Source organism: Amphibalanus amphitrite, unplaced genomic scaffold, assembly GCF_019059575.1.
Source record: "Amphibalanus amphitrite isolate SeventyFive unplaced genomic scaffold, NRLGWU_Aamphi_draft 001978F_arrow, whole genome shotgun sequence".
In the NCBI taxonomy this organism is placed as follows: Eukaryota; Metazoa; Arthropoda; class Thecostraca; order Balanomorpha; family Balanidae; genus Amphibalanus; species Amphibalanus amphitrite.
Window position 1 is genome coordinate 1 of NW_024883471.1, and position 27,803 is coordinate 27,803.

The following is a 27,803-nucleotide window of genomic DNA, read 5'->3' on the forward strand; positions in this document are numbered from 1 at the left end:
AATAAAACAACTAAACATCCACAGCCACAAATGGTGTATCAAATGGGTATAGCTTCGATCAATGTCAGCCAAGGATTAGTTATGTGTCTTGAAACCAGGACTGATCTCCCTCTTTTTAAGCAATCGTGCGGTGTCACGTCGTGTTTCGGTACCTTTTTAGAGCTGCCCTCGCCGTCGGTGGTGATGTCGCCACAAAACACTGTGTCAGGAAGGTGCGCATGTGCGGCGGACCGTCTCGCGCGTCACCGTGAAGCCCACGCTGAGACTGCGCTTCAGGCCGATCTCGTGCACCAGCGAGATGGGAGACTTGAGGTCGGCGTTCGGGTCGTCCGAGCCTGTGGAAGCGGAAGCAGCAGAGCGTCAACGAGGCTGGCAGCAAGGTGGACAACGCACAGTTTGGACACCTGAGCAGCGTGCGTAGAGTAATGCACACCGGCACGCGCTAAGGAGCAACTGGCACAGAAGGACACGATCCGGACACGAAATTCATAAACGTCAATTACATATGCACAACGCCTGACGATTTGTCATGAAACTAAAAATGTAAGTGTAAATGATGACGGTTTGAAAACGACGTTCATCCGACAGCAATATAATTTACAGTCTAATTACCGTCAGAGTAATCATTCACTCCTGTACTGCACATTCCACAACGCGATAGTCTTTAAATTGTACACAGACTGGCCCTTTCTATTCTACCCAATATCATTGACCTGCCTACCGCCAGAACTGGATAGCCGACTGACCTGCGCTGGCGGCCCCCTGCACGTGTCCGGGCAGCGGGAGGTCCCTGAGCACCTTCAGCGCCTGTGCAGCCGAGGCGTGCCGCGCCGCCTGCGGGTTGGCGCCCACGCCGAAAAACTCGCGCTCGCCCACCCGGAGACTGACGTGGTACTGAGGCGTGTAGCTGAGACCGCCGCGACCGAACCGCTGTCGGCACAAGGTCGGATTAGGGGTCAGTTCAATGCCAGATGGAAAGTGTTTCACGTCGGTACTTAGCACGATCATCTGCCGCACTTTGGCGAACACGAAGGTAAGTTGGAAATATTCGCAAAAGTATTATAACGATGGTAATCAAGTGAAAAGCACACGAATAACAAAGGTAACAGTAACAGTTTCGAAACCTCAAAATAAGCGACCATATAAACACTAGTGGACTAAGCCAATAGTTGGTGGGCTACAATATGCCAGTTCGTTCACCCACAGCCCAAACTACCGGGAAACACCATTGTGCCTCTAAAGGCTGAAACAGACTCTGTCTGCGTTCAGGAAATCGCATGCGAGAGCCATTCAAATACATTATAATTCTTCTCGCATTAATCGCTTCCATCACCGCCAGCCTTATCGACCGGTCGTTCTGCATTCGGCAAAACCTGCAGGACCCGCCGCTTGCACGTTTGCATCTCTTCCGGTGCACACCGCCCGCACCACCACGCCCCACATGACCCTGCTGTGCGGCAGGTATGGACTCTCGACGGTACGCCCCCTAGCTACACGGACTCCCGATACTGTAGCTAGAACCCCCCCCCCCCCCCCCAGCTGTCGGGTGTGCGACTGACCTGATAGTTGACCCTGTAGTTGATGTGACTGTGCGGCAGGTAAGGACTCTCGATGAAGGTGTACATGGCCGTCTCGTTGCGCTTCATGGCCAGCGAGTTCAGCTCTACAGTCGGTGTCAGACCTGGCAAACAGATATCGAACGTCACACTTCAGATAACCATCCGAATGAAGAAACTACTGCGGATACATTACGCACAATGTTAAACATCTGCAGCAAGTTCCTTACGAAAACACTACCAGCTATAAGCAAATCCAAAATAACACCACACATCAGACAGGCCGTTAGTTCTCAGCATGTAAAAAGGATATCACAAATTTTGCATACCATTTAGGAGGTAGGACGCAACGAACACGTCGTTGACTCCTAACAGAAGAAGAAAATAGCGTATCCTGCCTACCGATGACTCGGACGTGCGTCACGTACTGGTGCGAGTGCTGCGCTGCTGTTTGGGCGGCGGGTGCTTGAACTTGGTGGCCTGCAGGGCGTTGCTGGCCGCCGCGTGCTGCGCCTTCTTGATGCTCGGCCCGGTGGCCTGATACTCCTCCTGGCCCAGCTGCAGTATCACCGTGAACGTCTTCTTGTGTGCCGGCCCGTGCTCGTCAGTCAGCCGGTACTGGTGCTGAATTTTGTTATACCTGCCGCCGGGACCAAGACAAAACGATGGTCAGCGCCATGAAAGAAAAAGGGCGAAACATTGGTAAAAGTTTGAAAATAACGACTAAAAGTCGCAATGCATGTTGGTAAGTCGCATCGGATAGCCTTCTCCCCAACTATTTCTAGGCTCATCCATAATGTGGCAAAAGTGTATAGGCAATGCATTCATTACATAGGTACTCATCAAAATGTCACGGTACCGAGCGTTGAGGTTAAGACCGACCTGGCCAGTTCGTTGATGAGACACATGGGCGTCTTCTCCTTTCCGTCCGCCGACCCCCCGGCCGCCCCGGCAGTCGCCCCGTCCTCGGCGTTCGACGAGAGGATCTGTCCCACCACGGGGGTGCCGCCGGTCGCCCCCGCAGCGGCCGCCTGCTGCTGCGCCTGCTGCGGCGGCTGCTGCTGCTGCTGCGGAGGCGGCTGCTGAGGCGGCTGCTGCGGCGGGGGCGGCGGCGGCTCGGCGGCCAGCGGCGGCGCAGAGAGCTGCGGGTGCGGCTGCATCTGCGGCGCCACGGCCGCCAGGTGGGCGTGCGGGTGGAACGGCTGCGGGTGGGCGGCCAGGTGGTGCGCCGCCTCCAGCTCCTGGTGCGCCAGCGGCGGCGGCGGCCCGTGCGCCATCACCACGCTGGGCGCCATCATGGGGCTCATGCTCACCAGACCTGCCAGAGGAAAGATGGCAGAGGGGCAGTGAGTGCACGGACAGAGCCACAAACAATTGAAGACACAGTGGCAGACAGACACATACACACAGACAGCAGGCAAAGGCACATCTGAGAATGAAAGGACGTCCATTTTCGTTCCTCGAACAACAAAAAATATTAATTGCATTTTTCTCACAACAAGATAACCAATTACAAAGCAGGGTAAAAATGGGGACATATATCAATGTCTTGATGGTAACAGCACAGCCATTTCACTCTAAGGTTGCCTTTCACATTGGTTCTGAAACAAGTATCACTACCATACTTGTTATGGTATCACAACTATCACTACTATACTTCATTAAGTTGGTATTTGCTATGACAAGTAAATATTCAAAACAATTCATCATAATTGCTGTCATGGACTGTCCATGCCAATGCTCAAATGTCCATCTTGCGTACCCCATTTCACTCACCTGTCATGGTGTTTGGCGGTGGCTGCTGCATGCTCACCATGATGGCCGGACGCTGTTGATGGACAATGCCAGCCTGATGTGCTACTCTCATCGGTACCTGCGCCATCCTGTGCAAAAAAAAAAACAACTGTGCCAATAACTCTGGACCAGCTTCTGCTATTCTTATTCTCTTCAGTGACATTTTAAAAACTTCTTTAACAATAGGGTAATGGTATGGTTGGGAGATAAACAGATCAAAAACTTTTCCCTGAAAATGACAATAAATGGACATTGATCAGGCAGAGATTAATAACAAAATGCACATGAAGAAGTGAACCTGGGTAGGAGCAGTGCTCTACAAATATCATCGAGCTACTTTAGCGGAGCCTAAGACTGTCATTCCTCGCACTCATTGATTGTTCTCAATAATAAGTTGGTAAGGCAGGGAATCAAACAATTCAGGGCTGTAGCTTCCATACATAATCAATACATAATCACTGTACATAATCACTTTGAAATAAATGCACGATATGCTAGAACCAGTAAAGCCAAATATGGAGTGCGCCACTTTCGTAGAAGGTATCGAATATCACATTTCTTACCTACTATTTGTAAGTAAAACAACACCGAAAGACCCTTAGTGGGCTGGCGCAAACAGGCGATCGATAACAGGCTGTGATCGTCCAAAAACACTCAAATCCGAATATTATGCTATCCCTTATATCCTATCCCCCACTCTCCCCAACATTCTTTCTGGTAATATTCAAGTTCGGTAATATTTTGGTTTTCTTTCACCTTGTCCTCGCAAATACGTTTTTGTGACGTCATATGATGCGAGGTTTCCATTGGCTCGCACAAAATGACGTCATAGTTCTAGCGAAGTACGAGTGCCTTCAGGTTCTTTTGCCATAGGATTTCGAGAAAAATACGTTTAACCTACTGTTTATTTCAATTAAAGGGACCCTCCCACCTTAACATTAGATTTGAGTTAAGATAGCCAAAATGGGGTCCCTGGCTCACAATTACCGGTTTCGGCACTCACAACATCGAGAAATGCCTTATATCAGAAATATTGAATTTCAAAATTGCAGCATTTTGATTCAGAGGGGCTAATGCTTAGGAATACCCCTCTGAATGTATGACGTCAGCGCAGATATCTAACGATTTTTAATTGTTTGACTAAAACGTTTTGTAACACGCGGTGGTATATGCTATTTGCGCGCAACATCTGCCGCAAACGCCGCACTTCTAAAATAAAGTCGCTAGAAACAGCGGAGATCCCAAAAAAGTAAACAAAAGTAAAAGTATAATATCTTGAAAACCGGTGAATATTTTTCGGTGAAATTTAGTAGATACTCGTTTTCGCTCTTTCTGAACCGAGCGACATCACTTTCATGCCAATTCATAAACTTTTTTGAAGGTGGGAGGGTCCCTTTAAGAATCTCTGTTGGCATCGAACGTGACGGCGTCACGGCACAAGGCACTTATCCTTTGGCGCACCTGCGCTAAGCGCCTTTTTCGCATCCTGCCATCCAGGCGGGACTAAACCTGGCCGAAATCGGATGCGGAGGTTCGATTTTTTTTTTGCATTAGATTTCCTTGCCTCAAGATTTCCTTGTCTCTCAAACTCATTTGAGGCCGTCAGGTAGGCATTTGGAGGAGCTCCGCCACTTAGGACTGGGTCCGCAATTGACTCCGACGAGACGTGCCTGTATGGGTTCTGAACTGACTCAGACGTGTGTCTTCACATGCAGGATGTCGCTTTGTCGAGTCCAACGGCTCCGGAGATGCATTCTGCGTCATTCCTTGATAAGCATTCCTCTATTCATTTTACGGATAATTTCATTTTTTTCAAACGTTTAGCTTACTCCCTTGCGATTCCGAAAAGCATCCCGGCAAGTAAAACATGGTCAGCTGGCAAGAAAAGTGAGCATCATCGTCCACGTCAAATCAGACCGACGCGAGCATCCAAACGACAAACCACCCTTCCACCGATCGACCATGTATTGGTGTGATTGCATCCGTGATAGGGCATGGACCAACAATGTGGGATATAAGTACACTATCTGACGAGCTCACGCCCGCCAGCTTACACAAACATTTACACACGCACACATTACGAACACGGGACACACATTGGGATGCACCCACCATAACGGATCGTCTCAAAGGCGACGACATCAGTCTCGCTTTTGCCCTCAGGGTCGGGATGTGAGGGGTTGAACTGAGCGATTTGAACTGAGCACGGCCTCACAGTCTGACTGGCAAAGTACATTCACAGGTGTTCGCCGCACCCAATCCCAACCCCCATATTTTGAACTGTATGATTCTCCTGAACAGCCAATTTGCGATCCTGACACACTCCATGAAAGGCGACCCGGTCTGATGCGATTGCATCCGACATTGCACAATGACCGCTCCATGGAGTGCTGAGCTCAAAAGAAGAATCCTAAAGAACTGTGCAACAGAACGAGCAGCGCGCGACAGGCGTGTTCCATAACACCACATCAACGGGATCAGCAGACAATGAAAATGGCACGAGCCCACCAACAGCGAAGAGATTTAACGGCTGAATGAAAGACAAATGACTGACAAATAACCGTCTTACCGGGCACTGGCAAAGAATCGGTAGGGATGTTTTAACGAGTGCATCAACTTGGAAGGCGGCCAATCCATTGACCAGAAGTAACGATCTCATGTAATAGTTACAGCCGGCAGAATAAAGCGAGCCTCAACTCGCTCAGATCGCATGGCGGAGGGCTATGTTGATTATCAACGCCTCCCCGAAAGATCAAATCAGATCCGCGGCTGGGCGATCAGTGCTAGCCACACGCAAATCATAGTCAAACATATTAGCTAATGTCCATAAAGTCACATCAACACGTCAAAATATCAGCAGAATCTGCAGCAGCGGCAGCACACGTCCACAACATCACCTCATAAGACGGCCGACATCGGCCGGCAAACACCGCTCCCGGGACAGGGCTGACCTCTGGCGAGCGCTAACAACGCGCCCAATATGGCCCGACTTCGGCACTTGGTACCTGACCGCACCAGCCTGATAAACTCTCACAATAAAACGGGATCACAGATGACACCAGCCGGCTATGTACACTGCCGACGCCGCGCGGCCCCCGTCGAGATCGACACTCCCACCGACGGCAGCGCGCCGCGCCGCCTACACCATGAGGAGACACTGCTGCAGTTTACGCACCACCGACTGGTCCAGCGCGCACAGGTCGAAATCGTACGAATTGGCACTGTCCTCCACCTGTCCCGTCTCCCAGATCAAATCGAACACGCGGCTCAGCTCGTCACGATCCTGTGACGTCATAATGCGTCGCTGCAGCTCCTGCAGCTCGGCCAGGTACTCGGCCGTATAGATGGAGAGGTCGGGCCGCTCCGATTTGACCGGGGTGGCGGTCTGCGCCGGCTCGGCCGCCGCCGGTGCCTCAGCCGGCACGGGCTGCGGCCTGGCGCTGGGCCGCGGGCTCGGGCCGGCTGACCGTTTGCTGACCAGGGAAGGGGTCTCCAGTTCGTCGTCACTGTCACTGGACGAGTCGCCGCTCGGGGACGACCCAGCCACCTCGTTCATCAGCTGGCGGAGCGGGTGCGACTTCCCTGCCGGCGGGGAGGAGCTGCGAGCAGAGGCGGTAGACGCCGGCCGCTCCGGCGAGGGCGAGCGTGGCCCTGCTGGGGACGCCGGACCGGCAGGGACCGCCGCCGCCGCGCGCTGACGAGCAGGCTCCTCCCGTGTCTTGGAGGCCGGGGACGAGTGCTCGCGCTTGCGCTTTTTGGCAGCTTTGTGCCGGGCGGCGTCGGCGGGGCGGCCACGCGTGTCGGACGCCGGCGAGGCGCGCACCTCCGTCTTGACCGGCGTGGGGGGCTCGGCCGAGCGAACCGGCGTCTGCTGTTTGCGCTCCTCGCCCTCGCCGCTGGCGCGCTTCTTCTCGTCGCGAGCCTTGGCGGCCTCTTTGGCGCTGGCCTTGGCTCGATGCCGCTCCTCCTTGGATGGCCTCTCCTTCGTCTTGGCGCTGTGAGACTCGGGCGTTTTAACCTTGGCGCCGTGGCCGTCTGGCGACTTGCCCTTGCTGGAGACAGAGCTGGACGACGTCGTCTTCTCCAGCGGCCGGTGCTTCTTGCTCTCGTCGCGCTCCTTCTTGACCTCGGCCTTGCCGTTCTCCAACTTAATCTTCTTTGTCGACTCTTCTGACGGAGAGCGGGATCGTTTGGCGGCCTTCTTGGCGCTGCGCTCTTTTGCTTTGGCCGCTCGCAGCTCCTGTGCCTTTTGCTCCTTCAGCTTGGCTTCCTTCAGGGCCTGCTCCTTCTCCCTGGCCTGCTTTTCCTTTTCCAAGCGCGCCGCTTCCTTCTCTTTCTCTCTTTCGAGTGCTTTCTCCTTTTCTGCCTTCTCACGCTCCAGGGCTTTCTCTTTCTCGATTCTTTCCTTCTCAGCCGCCTTCTCCTTCTCAATGCGCTCCCGCTCTGCCTTCTCTTTCTCTAACGCCTTCTGCTTTTCTCGCTCAAGTCGCTCCTTCTCCTTCGCCTCCTCCGCGCGCTTCTCTTTCTCTTTCTTCAGACGATGTTTCTCTTTTGCCTTCTCCCTCTCCTTTTCTCTTTCTCTCTCCTTTTCTTTCTCCTTCTCCCTGTCTTTTTCTTTCTCCTTCTCCCGATCTTTTTCTCTTTCCCTCTCCTTCTCCTTCGCCTCCTTAGCGCGATGTTTCTCCTCCCGGTGTTTATGCCTCTCCTCCTTGTCTCGGTGCTTCTTCTCTCTATTCTTCTCCTTCTTCTCCTTCTCCCGATCTCCGTCCCGGTGGTTCTTATCACGCCTTTCGGCGCTGTGAGATGACCTATCCTTACTCCCGGCCGCATCAGTTGACCCCGGCCGGGCTGCGGAAGACCCTGACGCAGCTGAGGCTGCCGAAGGGGGACGACCCTTCTTCGAGTCAGGTGGAGAAACATGACTGGTCTTCTTGATCGGCTGGCCGAACAGATTCTCGAAGTCACTGCGTGGCTTGTGCACCGGCTTCTTGTCGCCAGTCGAGCGTCTGTCGGTGGACTTTTTATCCTGCAACAGAGGAGAGCCGAGCGTCAGTCTTGACCGCCGAAACCGCTCAGCAGCAGGCGGTAGGCGGCGCTATGGGGGTGGGACGGGAGACGCGCGAGACAGCCGACCGCAAACGGCAGACATCAGACGGGCCACAGGCAATACACACAGCACACAGCGACACATGTCTGCGGTGTACGGCACGCACAGGGACCCGTGGGGTAGGACGACCATGGCCAGCAGAGGAAACGAACGAAACGGGCCACCGACAGCTGAGAGCGCGACTCGTTCCGCGTGACAAAAGGCGACGATGACAGGCCACGTGATACGGCGACAACGCATGGTTAGACGTAATCCGTGAGTCACGTGATGCAGCGACGGAGCAGGGAAAAGAAAGGGTCATGCGGTGCGGCAAGCGAGTGTGAGACAGGCGTGATCAAAACCACGTGATTTAGTGGCAGACATGGGATAGTCGTGATCCGAGGGTCACGTAACAGAACGCCTCACAAGCCGGGGGAAGGAAAACGCCGGGAATAGCGGACAGAATCAGCCACCAAATACTGTTCTCCATTTTCCGAAATAGACCACAAATACGACCAGACTTTGTTCTCCAATTTCCCAAACAGATCACAATCATACCTCAACATGACGCAACTCAACATAATTTTTTTCAAACGGATACGGCAATGAACAACGTTCCACTAGCCCCCCCCCCCAAAAAAAAATGGCATGCCTAGACACATCCGCCGACTGTATCGTTAATATTTCCTCCAAAGTTCTCTTTTTGCCAAATTTGCTTCATGTCCTCCGCGTTATTTTTCTTTGTAATGTTTCGTCATTTTGAATAATGTCGCTATCTTGTTTGTACATTGTATCTTATTTGCAGTTTGTATCTTGTTTGCTCTGTGGGGCTGATTAGAGACGGAATGCACCGTTCAATCAGTTACCATGCGGCCGGTAGACTGGCGTCCCCACCGATGTCGGTTTCCCTCCGTCGCGCAGTTCCCACGTGGAGCCGATCGTGGCCCTCACTCGCACGTGACGATCCCGTGGGCGCCACGTGACGGCGGGACGTCACGTGGCAGACGCCCCAGTCACAGTTACCTTGGACACGGCCCGTGACGGGCCGTGGTGGTGGCGGTTGGTGCTGGGACGTTCACACGCAGACACTGGCTGGGGGACTGACAGAGACCGCCGACCGGGTAGGGAAACGTTCGGCCACCACGGCAGAAGTGAAAACAATGAATGTGGATCAAATGATCCAACTTTCCATGCCTCCACGATGCTTTTATGATTTTCTCTCAAAGAATCGTCCACAAAAGTAAGAATAATTAAACAGAGCCGAGTAAACGTGACCGAACTAACTCAAATATCCACAACAAAAGTCATCCGGGACATGTCTACTCTGGCATGGCGATACAACCCTGGCCAATGGCACGTCCCGGCCTGAGCCGTACTTCAAACGAAGCGCTCGCCATCAGTTGCCGATTTACTCAGTCGTGCGTGCAGGTGCGACTGTTTTGCTGCACCGACGTGCATGCAAACACTGTAGTCGAGCGTGGGCCGAGCAGTCGCCGGCGCAGGGGAACGATCCAGTTGTCAGCGCCTATGAGAGTTCAGCAACGGTACGGCGGTAGACGTAGGCCACGTCAACGCACATCCATAAAATAGCTTGTAACTCTCCCGAAAGTATATAACCATGAAAGAAAAACAGGCCACCACGCGCGCCACGCGGCAGTGAAAAGGTCAGGGAGCTCGGAGTGGCGGCGGGCCTCCACTGGGCACCTCCTACCACACCTGCGTTTGTGCCTAGTCACCGCCGCCGCGTCTGGTCGGGCGACGCCGCAGCCACTGCCGTCGCTCCGTGCCGATCGGCCCACGCACGTACTCTGCCGTCTCTTCAAAGGCTGTCGCGGCTTTATGCAGTTTCAATAGCACCAAAATCTCTCATATAGAGAGACTAAGTGTCTCAGTACCTTCTACTACGAGTCTTCCACCGATACCTATCCGACATTACACATGTGTATCGGTCCGATAATTCTCCAATCTCCAGTCTCGCAAGTGCGCCGCTCCGCCCATCAGTCTCATCAAGGTATGTCAGATCAAGGTTAGGGTCGACACAATACCATTAGCTTGTCGTCAAGTGCTGCCAGCGGTTCAGGCAGGAGAACAGGCGAATTAGACCCGAAGCGAAATATCTAATTTAACGAAATCCAAGAGCGAAGAGCATGCCACAGTACCTATTCATCATCCATTTACCATATTATAGGTTCGGTCTCAAGGTTCTTCCAACACAGGCACGCTTCATATGATTTGCATATTATACCAGTTTTTGACATTATGTAATTGTCACGTCACGCCTACAGGGTGTAACGAAATTATCCGGACATCTTTCTTCGCGCTGTAATTAAGAAGCAAGCCAATCTGATATTTTCCCTTTTGAATTATTATATAGCCACCTTTCATAAAAGCGCAGGTACAAATTTTTGGAGCATTCCCGCCACTGGGTTTTCCAGCACAGTGGGTTTCATATAGAGTAGCGCCTTACTAACCTGTGCCCACAGTTGGGCGGCGCTGGTGGCAGGTGTCCCCTCATTCATTCCTGCTGGACAATATAGTCCATAAGATATCGATGGAATTGCATGTGAACTATTTCCAAAGCCATAGCCCTTTAGCCCAGAAGAAAAATAGGTCCTCTCGGCATCACTTCTCATTCTGCTAGGGACTTGAAGGTGGTGCGCCGCCCCGCATGAAGACTGCGCGGCTTGAATCAGGCATCCGGTACACGTTCAGAAACCGAGCCCTCTTGTGCCGTCTGGTTGAGTGGCTCCAACCAATCGCTAGCCAGGATGTTGCGCCGGTAATACTCGTCACTGATAGTGGTTTTCTGTGTCGTCATGAGCAACTTGAATATTACACAGCAGCTGAACATGCTCCAGGTCTGGATTTTGCCCGGATGTTTGACGCCGGCGACGGCCGGCACGTTCGAGCTGCTGGCAGCCCACACATGGCCGATTTGACGGCTCAACGGATATCGCAGCTCGAACAGATTCCCATCCGACCAGGCCATCTCATTCATGTCTTCCTTCGACCAGTGGACACGCCCTGACCTGAGGCCAAAGGTGGTGGACTGGTTGTTTTCCCGTCGATTCCATTGTCTTTTTCAGTTTGAAGGGCAGTAAAACCAAGCTAAAGGGCGGGTAACGGTGAATCATGATATGGGACCTCTTATTATCTGCCTTGGTAAGAATTCGAGTCAGTTTGCGGATTAATTGGTGCCGTTTCCTTGTCGCTATCTTGACAACTCTCCTCACCACTTGGCAAAGGGCACCTTTTGCGATCGAGGCCGGGCTGACTCTGCCACCAAGTCCCATCTTATTACGCCTCAGGCAGATGTGCTACTGGCTGCTGCTGATGTCCAGCTGCTGACAGACCAGCTTCTGACTCATGCCACCATGCCACCAACACGTAGCCTTACAACGAAACGAGAGACTGTACTCCCTTCTCTCCACTGCCTTAAACGAAAACTATCAAATGAACCCGTCGGCGACTCGACTCTTACTCAGAGCAAGAGTCATTTCGCAAGGTCAGGTCACTGCTGAGTTGAGAGCAGATGCCAGAGGTATGCATTCATCTGATTTTCCAGCTTCTCACATTAAAGAAGAAACTGTGCGAGCAGATATGGCGAAAAAATAGATGTCCGGATAATTTCGTTACACCCTGTAGTATAATCTGTTTATACCGAGGGACACAAGCGTTTGGTCCATTACCGATCATTCTATTTCCACGTGTTGTATACGCCGGAGGCGAGACCCACGAGCCGGCGTGGTGTGGCGGTCACTGTCCGGGCAGCGCCGCCAAGGCCGCCATTCTCCCTCCCTCCTTCTCCCAAGCGATGGCTGCCTCCAGTCAGCCCCGTCATCAGCTGTAGACTCCCGTACGGATTGGTCACCAGAGTGAACCAACGCGATCGCTTCACGGGCCACGAAAGGCGCGTGTTGTGTGCCTGGCTTCGGTAAACGGACTCGAACAACGCAGGCAATACCGGCACCACTGCGCCGCACTCCTTTGCCACAATCAAGGCCAATGCACAAAGGCAGCTCCCGTAAAGCGACCGACGGCATGCGCCGAGTACCCATTGTCGCCTGCTAAACTTTTCACAGCCGAACATGAAACTGCATACCACAGCAAATAGCACCTCAGGTTAGCTGAGCAGCCAGAAATCATGGCAATCTTGTCGGTACCAGGAAGCCAATTTGCAGGTTAAAAGTGACACAATCGTAAACAATTTATGTCAAGTCTGCCAGCTTGCACAATCCAGTTTCAGTTTAGCAGCTGGCTCGGCGTCTGTCACCACATTGCGCCATGACCGCTTCATCCAGTCACTGCGGCCGTGCGCCACGGGGCAGCTGCCGAGCGGATGTTCATAATCGAGTATCAGCCGACCTGGATACGGGTCGCGATCTGACAGGATTTCCGCCGCCCAGCATACGCTGAAGCTTATCGACAATCGGATTTCAACAGCCAACCTGTCACTAAATCAGGGCATACGAGTGAAAATGCCGGTAATGCAGTACCAATGCAAATGGTGCAAAAAGCGCAAGGAATTCCAAAAAGGACATAACATGAAGAAAAATAGGCGACACAACAGGAAAACTAGTATTTTTGCTCAAAACATCCGTGTTATGCTCAATATTAACCAAAAATATACCTATCAACACAGATAACGATAACAGTAGTACTGGATTGGAAACAGGATTCCGGTGGCTGCAGTAAGAGGCCGAAAACAGAACCGAATATTTCGTGCCCAGACTTCGATATCTTCTCACACTGGCAAAAAAAAATGGTTATGTGAATGAAACTTATAAAGAAGCAATCTAGCCGTGCTCGTGTTTATTGCTGCATTTTTGCATAATGGCAACTTGTTTTACTAAACGTTGCTGGTTACAATTTCCTCACCGTGGTGAGGAAACGTATGCCATCTGATTTGATTATAATGAGTTCCCACTCTCATCCACAAAAAGTACTTGTACATGGGAGTTTGATCTCTTTATTTACATGCTAATCGACACCAGTCCTGTCACAACGAACCATCCAAACGTCACAATTCAAACCAACGTCACAAAACACCCCTTCAAGTGTCACTTTGCTTCGCCTGCCCTTCCAATTTCATCAGCGACCTTACTTCCCCGCCTTACATCTTCTTGACCCTGCTGAGCTTTGGCCTCTTGTCGCTCCTCGATCGGGTGCCGCTGGGGTGTCTGCTTCCTGACTTTCGATGGACAGCACTGTCTTTGAGTGTCTGCCTCACTTATCAGTTACCATGTTTCCACACTTTCCAGCAAATAGATTGAAAACCGTCGCATACATCTCTGGAAGGAGGCTCCTAAGGACGTCGTGGCTATCATTGCAAACGACTTACGGTCAGTTCGACATCCCGGTTTACGACTACCTTCGTCACTTCTTGGTTGATCGCAGACCAGCAGCTGGTTCCTGTTAGCTTCCGTCTTCGGCAGTTGCCTCCAAATATGGCATATCCTCACGGTGAGGTCGATGTCTTCCTCGTCTTTCTCCAGTCGTACCTCCAGCGGCGTAGCCCCAAGATAGATCAGCAGGCTGGCGGAGGCACCGTACTTGTTACGCCTGGTGGCCGAGCGTGCCAAGGCGCCAGAGCTGTGTCCCAGGGAGGTCTTGGCGCTGTCATCCAGGTCCTCTATTTCAGTGGATTTCGCCACCGCGGCCACTGGCTCCTGGATGACAAGAGCACCATCCTGCTGTCACTCCTGCTGTGATGCTGATGGTGCCATTCGGGCGGAGGCGTCGGCGGGGCTGAAACGTGACCAGTGACCACCATCTGAGGCCCTTAGTTCGACTTCTGAGTACCGCCTCATTCTCCAGGAACTGTCGGACACTCGACCGTAGTTGCCACCTGATAGCTGACATTGTACTTCGTGAAGAACGCATCGGTCTGGTCCTTCATAACCTGCTTCTGGTGTGAGTGGCGTGCGGATGCCATGGCTAGTTTCGCTGGCCGCTCGTGCACAGGGGGCATCGCGTAATCCACGCTGGTCAATACTGACAGGACTGCGCCGCTCTTGAGCCGACGGCGCTGTCTATGCATGCCGGTGCGAAATGACCGATCATCTTCGAAATCTTCCTTTCTGAAATGCAGCTCACACATGCAGCGGAATAGTCCTGATTTCACTCAGCCCGGCCACGGTGACCCATGGCGCCAACCCACTGAGCCCGTAGAGATGTTTCGGTGAGAAAAGCGAATAGGTGGTATGTGAGACATCTCCTGTTTTAAAGGGACCCTCCCACCTTAACATTAGATTTGAGTTGAGATAGCCAAAATGGGGTCCCTGGCTCACAATTACCGGTTTCGGCACTCACAACATCGAGAAATGCCTTAAATCGGAAATATTGAATTTCAAAATTGCAGCATTTTGATTCAGAGGGGCTAATGCTTAGGAATACCCCTCTGAATGTGTGACGTCAGCGCAGATAACTAACGATTTTTAAATGCTTGACTAAAACGTTTTGTAGCACGTGGTGGTATATGCTATTTGCGCGCAACATCTGCCGCAAACGCCGCACTTCTAAAATAAAGTCGCTAGAAACAGTGGAGATCCCAAAAAAGTAAACAAAAGTAAAAGCCTAATATCTTGAAAACCGGTGAATATTTTTCGATGAAATTTGGTAGATATTCGTCTTCGCTCTTTCTGAACCGAGCGACATCACTTTCATGCCAATTCATAAACTTTTTTGAAGGTGGGAGGGTCCCTTTAATCTTTTGTTCCTCTTGGTTCGTTGGGTTGTAGCCAGAACGGCAGTTTTTTTACCGCTCATTCCCCTCCTCCATTGTTGATGTACCATGGATGTACCTATACGTATGTAAGGCTTTGCACCACACTTTGTTTTCAAAAGAAAACACCACGCATTGTGCCCTCTAAATAATCAAATTAAAAGTGAAATACTTTAATTTTTTAAGCAAATGAAAGTAATTATAGCTTCGATTATAAATGTAAACGAAAAAACACAAAAATGACGATTTCTTGCAATACACAACACACAAATTATTCACCCAGCAGCACGCGAGAATTCCATTTTGGCGCCGTCGCATAAAAACATTCGGCCTCTTACTGCAACTACCAATATTCTGTTTCCAATCCACTAGCAGGTACGTAGCGACCACTGGATAGTTTCCAGCCCCGTTCAACACACAGACACCGGTGCCTGCCCGCTACGCCGTCGTGTCCGTCCGCCCTCACGTTAGTAACTGTGGTCACTGACCAACGGGAGTCCGTCAGCTGTCTATGAATGTCGGCACCTCGACAGACATTCACGAGTGAACGGCACGGCTGCCCAACCACTGTCTCGTGTAGCATGCAAGCAAAAAGCGGCCACCTGATTCTTCGTGAGAAATTAGGCTCGCAGTGGCATGGCCGTAATGTTCCTTACGATACATCGTGCTTCGAGCGTAGGCATTCCTAACAGGGTGACGATTCTTGAACTACATTAGAATTTAGAGTTAGGACGCCTGATGTGGATGTCATTTCACAGCGATCAGTCAGTCACATTAGGGAGGTTCACAGATAACAGTAGTACTACTGTTATCTGTGGGGAGGTTCTATGTCAGGTTCTCCAAGGCAGCGGTCCCTGCCACCACACGCCGGTCACCACCGCGGCCAACAGCCCACGGGACCGCAGCCGTCCGACAGTGTTCGATTCATCGGAACCGGACAATACACGCCGTGACAAGGCCGATGGCATTTGGACTCGCGTCTGTCCGCGAGCGGCGCTGGGAAACAATGTCCGCGTGGCCAAGAAACAAAGGCATGTCTTCCGGGTAGCCGGCGGCTGAACGTTATGGCAAGGCCCTAAAACATAAGGTTGGACGAAGTTTTCTACCAAAAATGTACTAGAATAGCGTACGAGTCAATGCTATTTCCGTTGTTTCTTTAGAAATATGTCGCAAACAAGCTTTTTCTGTAATAAATCATTATTTCGAAGTCAAGCAACCAGTTGCTATAAATTCGATAAGCAAACACTTATTTTTTATATAAAAGCCTAGCTTATATAGTCCAACTCTAGTTGAATAATCAAGTAGCTACTAAATTTTCCAGATGTGACACATATTGCGCACTTCAGACAAATGCGTTGCTAAGGCGTTGCTAAGGACTCTTTCGCATGTTTTGCTGTGTGGTTTTTGTTATGAAGTGAGGGAAGTGAGATGGACAGGCTTTTTGATATTTTTTTCTGGTTTTCTAGGACCGTCGTAATTATTTAACTTGACATACTTTTCTTGCTTTTTTATCCGAGACTTTTTCAATAATTGGTAGATTCTATCGTGGAAATAAAAGGGCCAGCAGGCCACAGGGGTAAATGCAAGTCGACTGATAGTGAAATAAAAGGTAGAAGTGTCTGTTCCATTAGAAATTTAATGTGATGTGATGGAACATGAAGCGACAGGATCAGACGCAAGAACCACCAATTAAGAACCCAGAACCAGCAAGCGCCATGCCATCAAGAGCAGCCATGGCAACGTTTGATAAGCTTTAAGAAAACCTTGGAACTAGACGCCAGACGGCGAGCAATCAAGGGATCGTACAAGACCAGTAGTTGCTTGAAAACGAGAGCCGCCAGGAAAATCAGTAGATTCTTCAATGGCAACACATTTCAACATCTATCTAGCAATGATTTGCACCAGCGAGGTGCTATCATTGTGTTTTGTGCGTTTTGTGTCTGTATCCCGAACTGCTCAAAAATATTTGTCAATAAATAAACAAACAAATAATGCGTCTTTTTCTACTGAAAGTAAGTCCTCCAAGTGGCAAGGGACGAATAATAGAAGGTAGGTACCTAATTAATTGCCATCTATTCATTCAATTCATAAATCATTGGCAATTCAGGGCAGCGATCGGCAGCGCCCTTACTGCATGGTACTGTGGATCGTCCATGGGTTTCTTGATGACTCCGACTCTGACTCAGACTTTCAAAAATCAACTCTGACTTTGATTTCAAATGTCGGCTCTGACCGACTCCGGCTCCACAGCCCTAGCAGGTCTGCGGAGGCAATGGATTTTTGGTGACTCCGACTCCGACTCTGGCTTTCAAAATCGACTCTGACTCTGACTCTGGTCAGAACTGTCGACTCGGACCGACTACAACTCCGACTACGGAACCCTGAAAGGTCTGCGGAGGGGAACGAATTTCGGTGACTGCAACTCAGACTCCAGCTTATAAAATCGACTCTGACTCCGACTCGACGACTCAGGTCAGAACTGTCAACTCCAACCGACTTCATGACTCCGACTCCGGAGCCCTACTGGCAGCTATCACGCCAGGGAGCTGCAAATCATATGTTCCGTGGCGGTTTATGGCATTAAGGTCGATAATGCGGCTGAATCGCGCTATGAAACACCCTTATTGGGTGCAAGAACCACAAAAGTCAGCGCATCACCACTGGAAAACGTGACAAGATATCGATTAATTGGCCCTGGATTTGGATAAATAACATGTTGATGATCATATTTGCACACATTTACATTATCATCTATCTCAAGGTTGCCCTCCAGGCGGCTCTAAACTATGGCAATTTCCCTATCTTCAACATGTAAATGCCCTCGGGCGTCCTCGTGGTGACGTAGGCATGGGAGTGCCAGTTTGGTAGGAACTAGACTTCGACGCCCCCTGCGTTATGGCAGGCGCCGGCGTGGACAAGGTGGACAGTACAATAACGCTATTGCTCGATAAATCGGTCACTGCCAATAGAAGTAGTTCCCCACTAAATAGCATATCCATCGGTGTGAACTGGTGTGAAGACACATCACTCATGTTATTGGACCAAAAAATTCGAGTGATCGTCTGGCCACACCCAAGACTTTATGGCCGCATCAAACATTCATTTATAATAGACAGCTTGCCGATGCCAGTCACATCACCACACCAACGTCTACTGAAATGGTATCAACACCGGCATCGCATGGTGTCGCCTGGCTGGACTTGAGCTAAAACGAATAGATAAATCTAGTGACGAACTTCTATACTGGCGCAAACTGACTAAGCGATGAACCTCTGCAGCAGCTTGCAGCTCGTGATACTGATACCACGATTGATGCACTGTCGTCCGGTGCCCTTAGTCTGCATCACTGGCTGCAGGCCACACACCCCACCCGGTGACCGATGGGCCTTTCCAGAGTATCCGCCGTGCTGCCGGTACTCCCCCGCTGTCTGGGGGATTAGGTGCGGGCAGCACAGGACAGCCGAACTCCGGCAGGGGTCTGCTGCACGTCAGAGGCTGCGCCGCACCACAGTGGAGGAATGAGGGCCGAGCTACCACCACCGGTGGAAAGTACGGCCGGCAGATGACGACGCACTGTCGCGCCGATGAGCGCTAATCATGACGCGCTCATTGGGCCGTCATTGTTGAGGGTTGGCATATGCATGGCCTCCCCCACTCAACCACAATACTAGTGCGCATCCAGCACATCATATGATAATAATGATAATATGATCTGCAAATGTCATCTGGTCCGAGCGAGTGTTATAATGTCCCGAGCTGGACAGTCCGCACCATCTCACCCACAGCTGCGAGGCCAGCCACAACGTAGGAAAACCCGCTACTGAAGGCTAAGGCAAACACAGCGTAAATGAGCAGCATGTGCATTATAAACGTAGGTATAAGTGACCTATCGGTGCTGTTTAGAATCGAACTGGAATTTTTGAATGTGAAGGCTGAAAGGGCAAATTCTTGACAGATGAGAGCAGCCGTGGAGGTCAGTGCAAACAGCGAAAATCGTGCCCCTAATCAAAAGGAACGGCCACTGCTGTTTATGAAAAAGCTGCATGCCAGCTTGCCCACATCCAACGAAAAGTAAATGCATTAGGTAGACTGGAGAAGATAAATTTGCCCTACTCGGATCATTCGCCGATACGAGGGGCTATGATCTCATAGAAAGTCTCGAGAGCGCCCGGATCAGGTCATATGAATGTGACCATATGCATGCTAGCAAAGGGATTAACGGTATTCCAGTCTTCTAGCACAAGGAAAGTAAGATGGTAGGCCGCTTTTTGTTCAGCGTGGATCCCTGAGAAGGAATGAGCAATATCTGTGTGTTGAAATAAATCGTAAATTGAGAAAACGTACCACATGTGCAGATGCAGACGAACTAAGGCTAGCGTCAGTCTACCAGACATCGGTAACGACTTTGACAAGAAGAAAATGATCGGCATATTATGCATCGGAGCTCATCAATTTCATTCATGACATGCAAAATGACATACGATGCATTCAATAACTGCAAGAACGACTATTGTCTGGAAACAGAAAATCTACCTTGTGACTTCGACCAAATTAACCGTTATGTAACTGGTCGGAATTATGTCGAAACCCGGGACCCGGAGTATCTCATCACAGTCAATCCAGACGACTTCACTCAGGACGCTCGCTCGTCCAGCGTCGCTCCAGACGTCCCTCAAAACCGGGCTTACTCGCACCACACCGGTGCAGTACCCACTGACCTTCAGTGCAGTGCAGCGGTGCGGATTTCTGACCGCACTGGCGACTAACCGGTCCCCACCACACCACAGCACCAACTCGTCAAAAGACGACACAATCCCCCACAACACCCTCCCCACCTCAGACATCAGTCCATCTCAAACACCTACTGTCACGATAACGGTACTTTTGGCCCCACCACGACACATACCATACCAGCGAATTCCACCCCATACCACAACACATCCCTTACACAGTACCTATCTCAATCACCGCCGCCGTGCCTCTCACCTGATGTTTCACCTTGCTGGTCGGCGGCGCGGCGGCCGGCGGTCCTCCCCCTGCGGACGATGAGCCGCTCTTGGTCCGACGATCGTCACGGCTGCTCTGGCTGGGTGTGGCGCTCGGCGGCCGGCCCTTGCCACCGTGAGACGCTGGCCGGTCGTGTGGACTGCGCGGCTTGGACGCCTCGTGGTGGCTGACACTGATCTGCAACGGCGGCCGGGGCGCGGTCAGCCGGGCGGCTCGACAGGCCGAGTGTGGCCAGAGGCTTGATTGGCTGCATCTGGACGGATAGATGGTCTGGCTGGGTGATGGACTAGCTGGATTTGATTGACTGGACATGGACGGAAAGCCTGGTTGGCTGGACATGGACGGAAGGCTCGGTCGGCTGGATATGGACGGACGACTTGACTGGACGGAATGCTGAACTGGCTTGAGTTGAAAGGACGTCTGGAGAGGCTGGGACGAGCTGGACAACCGGACTTGCTTGATATGAATGGACGATTGGATCGGACGCAGGTAAGAGTCTGGCTTGGTCTGGCGGCCGTTGAGGACTGTGTGGATGGACGACATAGCTCCCACGAAATCAGAAATGTCGGTGATCTTGCGGGATAGACGGCAGGTCGGTGATCTGGCAGGATAGTCGGTAGGTTACCGATCTAGCAGGATATTCAGAAGATCAGTGCTCCAAGGTTGATGAACTGGCAGGACATCGAGGACGTTAGTGTAAACTGGAAGGATAGACAGTAGCCAGTTGATCGTTGAACTGACGGCAGAAGTAGGTCAATGACCAGGCAGGATAGACGACGGTAGGTCATTGACCAGCGTAAGGTGACACAATTCAATCACGCAAAATACACGGTCTTGCTAGTTGGGATCAATGTACAGCAGGTGACTCATGCTTGGTTAATAGCGTCTCAACAGCACGAGAGCTCCCTTCTGACGGTCTCCAAAAAAAGACAGGTAAAAAGACAGCCATCGCAGGGCTGCGACTGTCAAAAACAGACTACATCCCCCTAATCACCACCCTTCCCCATCCCTCTCCTGCCCGCCCCGTGCCGAGGCACTATCGGTACCGGTCGATGCGCGTGTTTATAGCCACACACAACAAACAAACAGACCTTTCCCCTAATCGGTACCAGCTCGTTACCGGCACGCAAGCTGTAAGGTAGCGCCTCATATAGCTTATGGCAAAGGACGCACTTCAGGTTGCTATCAGCAATGACAAGTTGAGTCAATGAGAGACAGCACCCAATACAAACCTCCGCTTTAACTTTGCTCAAGAAGTAACACAGTCGCCAAATTTGCCCCGCTGTATTCACCATGAAGTGTTTTAGTTCACCTATCGTCACTCCTTCGCTGCATTCGATCCGCACCTCTCCAACAACCACAGCGAATGGCCGCGCCCCTCAGTACTACACTGACACCACAAGGACAGCCACTCGAACTGATTGTGGGAGCTTCTCACCAAACTCCAATCTAAATTAGTCACAACGCATTAGATAGGGCACACCCACCCAGCGAAACGAATCTCTATCCACACGACTCAGAGCGTGGGTGGTGTTTGCACAAGAGCGCCGCTGACTCGGCTTCATATCAGCCCAGCTAACGAGTCTAGACGGTCAGTCAGGGCTGACTTTTAGGTAGCGGGTCCCACTCTAGACAACGGTTGAACACTGCGCCGTTGCAGCTCAGAGGCAGGGCCACTTTACTACCAGAAGGTGCGCCGTTAGCACCGAAGCCCCCGATACGCCAACCTCGGCAGGGACGCTGGTGCAATCGGGAAAACGGCCTCGTATACCACAATCGTGCCGCGTGCGTTACCACACTAAGTAGCCAAGCACGCAGCCGTGTGTTAAATATCATGTTTAAAGTAAGCGTCAAGAAGCCAGAGCTGCTTAACGCAGCAGCTGCTCACAGATACAGCTTTACAGGGCATCACAGAATTGAGTTCGCCCAGCCGCCCTGAACCGACAGTACGGGCTAAGCCTGGTCGGACGCGGACTGGAACAGGGAAGGGCGGCGCCGACCTGGGTTCAGCTGGGGACGAGCTGGATTGGGCTGGGGACGGGCTGGGAGAGTAGCAGAAAGGCGCCGGAGATGGCCAGTGTGGAGCAATCGAGCGCGTCCGGCCGTGAAAAGACACGTTTCGTAACCAGAATTGCGCACACTGACATTGGGTCAAGATACGAAAAGGCCTCTCAGGTGGACTCTTTCAACTTTTGGACAGCTAAATCTCAAATGGAATTTCCTAGCAGCTACTTAATCACTCCTGAAGTTACAAACAAAGTAATGGCTTACTTTGTTCCGTGATAGACTCCGCCCAAAACGAACATGTCGGATCACTTCTGACAATGTTTCGTGTCCCAGCATTACCGCCGTATAGGCATTGTATGACATGTGTCATGTCAGGAATTTCCAGCTATTACATCGGATGATTCACCTTCCATTCGGTCCCCGCTGCAACTAATCTACCGACTCTGAATTAACCCCAAGTCCCCTCACTCCCTGCAGACATCACCACGGTAAGAGCGGGGACAACCCATCTGTGCACCAAAAGAAGAAGCAGCGGATAGCCTGGCTGGAATTTCCACCGTCCTGCCCGAGGGAGTTGGCGCGTGCCACCGCCAGCCCTTTCAGCGCTGGGCGGAGTACGATGCGCGGCGCGCTAGACGGACGATAGGACACAGGCGAGCAGTCTTCAGCGGTCTGGTTAGGGCCGGTCGGGCACGGTAGTCGGAACTAGAGCCTTAGTGGAACTGCAGCCACTGAGATGAAGATGCCTTAGGTTTTAGGTGTTAAGACGCCCGGACTGCTGAGGTCATCGGCGCCCGTTCCACAGTCTTGCACCAAAAATAACTGGCCAGTAGAGGACCGCTCCACAGTGCACGGACTGTGCTTTCGCAAAAGGAAATCTGGTACCATGACTGTTGACTACATCTGGATTCAAGTTCTGATCTCAGCCCACAATTGTATCATGAAAAGGGTATAAGCAGCGAGGAAAACTTGCGGAGACATGGCCTTATATAACAGACCTTCGTGATCTCCAACCAAATCACGAGTTACCTCTCAAGCGCTTGGGGTTTTCAGTCGACCGAAGAACGAATCAATTACAAAATGATCAATAAGGTCAAAGGAGAGCAAAGGCATTTTTAAAAATGTGCGCTGCTTTTCTTTTACAGTCTGGGTATAAAAAGGTACACCAGAATAAAATGACCATATTTTCAAGTAGTACGCAAATCAAAATAAACATGCATAATTTGCAGCTTATCCTTTGGAACATTTTTGACCACTCTCTATCCTTCAGTTGTAAGTTTGGAATCACCTAAAAGCACCACATCCAGGGGCGTCGACACCGGTCCGACTTTTCCGACTAGTCGGACCACTTTTTCGACTAGGCGGTGCCCTGCTGTGGCTCGCGGGGGCCCCTGCTGCAGACCGCGGGGGCCCTACTGCGGCTCGGGGGGCCCTGCTAGAGACCGCGGGGGCCCTGCTGCGCCTCTGGGGCCCTGCTAGACACCGCGGGGCCCTGCTGCGGCCCGCGGGGTCCCATTCTGCGGCCGCGGGGGGCCCCTGTTGGGGCTCTCGGGGGGCCCTGCTGCGGCCACGGGGGCCCCTGCTGCGGCAACGGGGGCCCCCGCTGCGGCTCGCGGGGGCCCTGCTGCGCCTCGCGGGGCCCTTCTGTAGCTTGAGAGGGCCCTGCTGCCCGGCTCTCGGGGCCCTGCTACGGCTCGGGGGCCCCTGCTGTAGAATGCGGGGCCCTACTGTGGCTCGGGGGCCCTGCTGGGGCTCGCGGGGGCCCTGCTGCGACCGCGGGAGCCCCTGCTGTGGCCGCGGGGGCCCCTGTTGGGGCTCTCGGGGGCCCAGCTGCGGCCACGGGGGCCCCTGCTGCGGCTCGCGGGGGCCCGCGTTGGGGCTCTCGGGGGCCCTGCTGCGGCCACGGGGGCCCCTGCTGCGGCCACGGGGGCCCCGCTGCGCCTCGCGGGGCTCTGCTGCGGCTCGCCCCCCCCCCCCCTGCTACAGAATGCGGGGGCCCTGCTGCGACTCTGGGGCCAGTAGCCGTTGGGAAGCCGTTCGACACCTGGGGGCCCCCACCGGTGCCCCCCCCCCCCCCGAGAAAAAGTCGGACCAGTTTTCCTTACGCGTCGACGCTCCTGACCACATCGTTCCCTAAGTGAAGCTAATCCGCTCTGTCCCTCACCGTCCAGCACTCAACACCAACACTACGTGCAGTTCGAACCGCCTCAACCTGTCTGACGTCAGAGACGCAGCGACCCAGCACTCAGCACCAGCACCACGAGGCGAGCTGAGAGCCAGCCGTTCGATCAGCTCCCTGATCGCACAAAACAGCGGCAGGCCAGGTTGCGCCACAGCGCCCGTTATCACTTCGTTGCATTAGCCGCGCAATGCACTTTTCACTTTGTACTTTGAATAATGTTTCTCAAATTAGATACCTACCTTTGCAGAGTTGCGTGACAGACACACCGCGAGGAGCTCACTGAGAACCGTGCTCATCAGAGCACGAGTCGTTTATGGTTTAATGAATGGTGCTGTGGGTATGCTGGAACGGATTTAGGGTTCCACGGAACGGCGTCTGGAAGCAGCGTGAAGTGGCCGATGACTAATAGCCGTGGCACCCGGCACGGTCAACAACTGAGACTATGGGATACTACAGTATCGTGAAGCGTGATTAGACACTGCTTTTCCTCACTCCCCAATCCCTTACTCCCTCCCTCCCGCTACCGGCCATGGGGGTTGAAGCCCATCCAGTCATGAATTGTCATCTGATAATCGTTTTTATGGCCCAAGTGACGGCACTCTTACATCCCATGGTTTCCCAATTTAATTATCATTAATGGCGTCCGCTCTGTATGGGTCACATCAAATACAATGACCCAGCTAAAGAGATAAAAAAATCAACCATAGAAGCTTTTGCAAAAAGCTTGCTGCAAAAAGCTTGCTGAGATTTACCTCGAACAGTGCGTGTACTTTTTGCAGGTGGTACATTATTCAACCTATATGGCACAAATGAGAGCTCACGCATATAATGAAAAACTCCCACCCATCATTGTGTGACAGCAGCGAGAACAGGCAATGGGTGGTGACTGGGAAATTCGAGGGGCGGGCATGGCGTGTCCGCAGCCATCAGCCCTGTACCCTTCCGGCCGATCACATCCACTACAATGACTGCCGCCATTGCTGTCATTTGGCACCCATGGTGGAAGAGAAGCGGACGGTGGCGGCAGTCTCCGTCGCTGCTGCTGCTGTGGCGGTGGCGGTGGCGGTGGCGGTGGCGGTGGCGGTGGCAGTGGTGGCAGTGGTGGCGACGGTGGTAGCGGTGGCGGCCGCCGTCTCCATCGTCGCCGCTGCTGCTGTGGCGGTGGCGGCAGCGGTGGCGGCGATGGCGATGGTGGGAACGGCGGTGGTTGTGGCGTCAGCGATGGCAGTGGCGATGGCGGTGGCGACGGTAGCAGCCATGGTAGCGGTGACAACAGCCGGTGGCGGCAGCCTGGGCGTGGTGGAGGTGGCGACGGCCGGTGGCGGCGGACGGTGGCGGTGGCGGCGGCTGAGCCCGTATGGCGGTGGGTAGCGTGTGACCGCACGTGTGCCCGCTGTCGGGCTTCCGGGTCGATTCCCCGCCGTGTCGCGGCCGCAGTCACGGCTTCACACCAGCCCAGCGCCGGAAGCCACCCGTTCAGGGGCTGACTGGCCCCGGCCGAGAGAGCGAGTGCGCGGTGGGATAGCTCACAGGCTGAACCAGCACACTGACTGATATTCGAGCCCACAGGTCAGAGACTTGGGATGGTCAGAGGTAGTCCGACTGGTCACAGGCTGGTCAAAGGCCCACGCCGGTCCGCGGCGTCAGTTGTGAAATCGACATGCCAATCCCGACCGGCCGGAATGCCTGTGTCGGACCATCGACGTAATGGTCGTTGGCCCGTTAGCTAGTCGCTGGACGTGGAAAAATACACCAGACATGTTTATAGGAGCATGGAACTTTTCCGATCAATGATTGTGATCAGACAATGTTTACCGATAAAGTTTATCGACAAAAGGGTCCGATGTGGTAATATCAAAACTTATAGGCAGAGATACGCAGTTCGTCCTGGCGATAGTTTTTTTATGCAATGAGCAGCGAATGTTCGATAATCCGGCAGTGGGTTCAGCAGTGAGCGCATTCTCCCTTCTCTGTCTCCTCGTCACCAGTGTCAGCGGTTGTCCGTGACCTTTGCGCCGGGTCACGGCTCAGTTCGGTCTGTGACAGGCAGCACAGCATGCACTAACGAGTCTGTTCTACCCCGTCAGCAGCACTAACGAGAACGGTAACCACCGACCTGCCCACAGCCACGAGAAGGAGGGAGACGAACGGACAATCAGCTCTAACAGAACTGGGTGACACTGAGAACGACCGATGGTGCCCTGAACGACAGACTGGAGCATATGCTTTAAGTGTCAAGGTGTTCGTTATCACCCATGTTCGTTCATAGGAGACAGGTTTCTCTGCCAGAAATGGTAGCGACAGTGAATCGAAAAAAGGACTGGTGAGAACCGAAATGAAAGCAAACTGATCACTGTTCACACCGTAAGGAGCGTCTGACGGATGGTAGTAGTGCCTCGACCGAAAATTCGGCTGCTTGCAAAACCTCTCTGAAGGCGCATGGGCCATTCACAGAAATTGCGCAAGTAAGCTCCGATGTTTATGTGATAAGAGTATCGCGGAGTGTCATCATGGCCCGGCGGCGTAGCCATGCGGCGTGGATGTAACTGGACACTTGACATAATGCTGTCAATGTTCAGACACTGCCTGAAATGCGGGCCCACAGCCGGGAAAGTAAATAAGATACAATACACAAAGTCGTCGCCGTAGAATGTGCACTGTGAGGTCCGGCAGACCACCTATTCCACATAACGGGATGAAAATATGATGATGATTGAATACTTAATAAAGCAATCACATAACTCAAGGGCTCTCATGCTAGAAATAGTTCAACAGTCAGAGCCGTAGATGGAGGATAAGTTCCGGAGGAATTCATATTTATGCGGATGATGCTGATTTGGGTTTAATCTTTCCGGGCGCCCGGACGGGAGGTCATCAGCGCCCGTGCCTTTTACTGAGCAGGATATCGCTAATCTAACACGCCCAGTGAATACCAAACGAAGATCTATGCTAATCATGGAAGGTGTCCAACAAATCAATCAAGACACAAAGAGAATGGATACTTTTTGAATTTCCATCACCGAAACGTGGATAAAAAGTTGTTCCAAGTGCACCCAAATATTCAGGACTCAAAAATAGTAACATATTCCAATACCGACCTTTGCGTAAACTGGCGTCGCCCAGGCAAACAGCCAAACATTTGAGGAAGCTACGATTACGTGGGACTGGAAATTCAAATGCCTACGAGGATCAACGGTGAGCATCATCCCATAAGCACCCCGTCCTCACCCATTCGACGCCGCTGCTCACCGGCACGGCGACACGCGGTATTTTGAAGTCTCTGAGGGCGATCCTCGCCGCACGGTCCCACCAGCGCACTCTGTCGCGGAACATGGGCATTCGCCGGGTCCTGAACGGGGCCGGCATCTGCCTGGAGCAGGGCGAGGTAGAGGAGGTGGCTGCGGCAGCACACACCATACAGGCAGAGGCACCGGGGCGGCACCGGAG

The 27,803-nt window shown here is 52.4% G+C and overlaps 2 protein-coding genes across 7 annotated transcripts in view; both read right to left on the reverse strand.

Moving 5' to 3' along the window:
- Positions 1-144: 144 nt before the first annotated feature.
- LOC122375989 (double-stranded RNA-binding protein Staufen homolog) lies at positions 145-4,059 on the reverse strand. Its single transcript, XM_043355616.1, has 7 exons — positions 3,914-4,059; positions 3,333-3,439; positions 2,439-2,874; positions 1,985-2,196; positions 1,560-1,681; positions 747-930; positions 145-335 (listed from the first exon to the last, which is right to left on the reverse strand). The coding sequence occupies exons 2-7, from the start codon at positions 3,436-3,438 to the stop codon at positions 205-207; spliced, it is 1,191 nt and encodes a 396-aa protein (XP_043211551.1). The 5' UTR covers position 3,439; positions 3,914-4,059; the 3' UTR covers positions 145-204.
- A 1,238-nt stretch (positions 4,060-5,297) lies between these two features.
- The window catches only part of LOC122375988 (protein ENL-like), a 56,506-nt gene continuing 34,000 nt past the window's right edge, over positions 5,298-27,803 (reverse strand). For 4 of the 6 annotated variants that reach the window (XM_043355609.1, XM_043355611.1, XM_043355612.1 and 1 more), the window contains 2 exons: positions 20,147-20,344; positions 5,298-8,376 (listed from right to left, as the gene is read on the reverse strand). In XM_043355609.1, coding sequence (XP_043211544.1) covers positions 6,490-8,376; positions 20,147-20,344 — 2,085 coding nt within the window. In that variant the 3' untranslated portion in view covers positions 5,298-6,489. The remainder of the gene's footprint in view (positions 8,377-20,146; positions 20,345-27,803) is intronic. The other 2 variants (XM_043355613.1, XM_043355614.1) reach the window with 1 other exon arrangement.

What these genes read in the sequence shown, in the direction of transcription:
- LOC122375989 (XM_043355616.1), bottom strand. Translation starts at nt 3,438, where the DNA reads ATGGCGCAGGTACCGATGAGAGTAGCACATCAGGCTGGCATTGTCCAT. An exon ending in ACCGCCAAACACCATGACAG is followed by an intron (nt 2,875 to 3,332) that starts GTGAGTGAAATG and finishes TTCCTCTGGCAG; the next exon opens with GTCTGGTGAGCATGAGCCCC. An exon ending in CTCATCAACGAACTGGCCAG is followed by an intron (nt 2,197 to 2,438) that starts GTCGGTCTTAAC and finishes TCCCGGCGGCAG; the next exon opens with GTATAACAAAATTCAGCACC.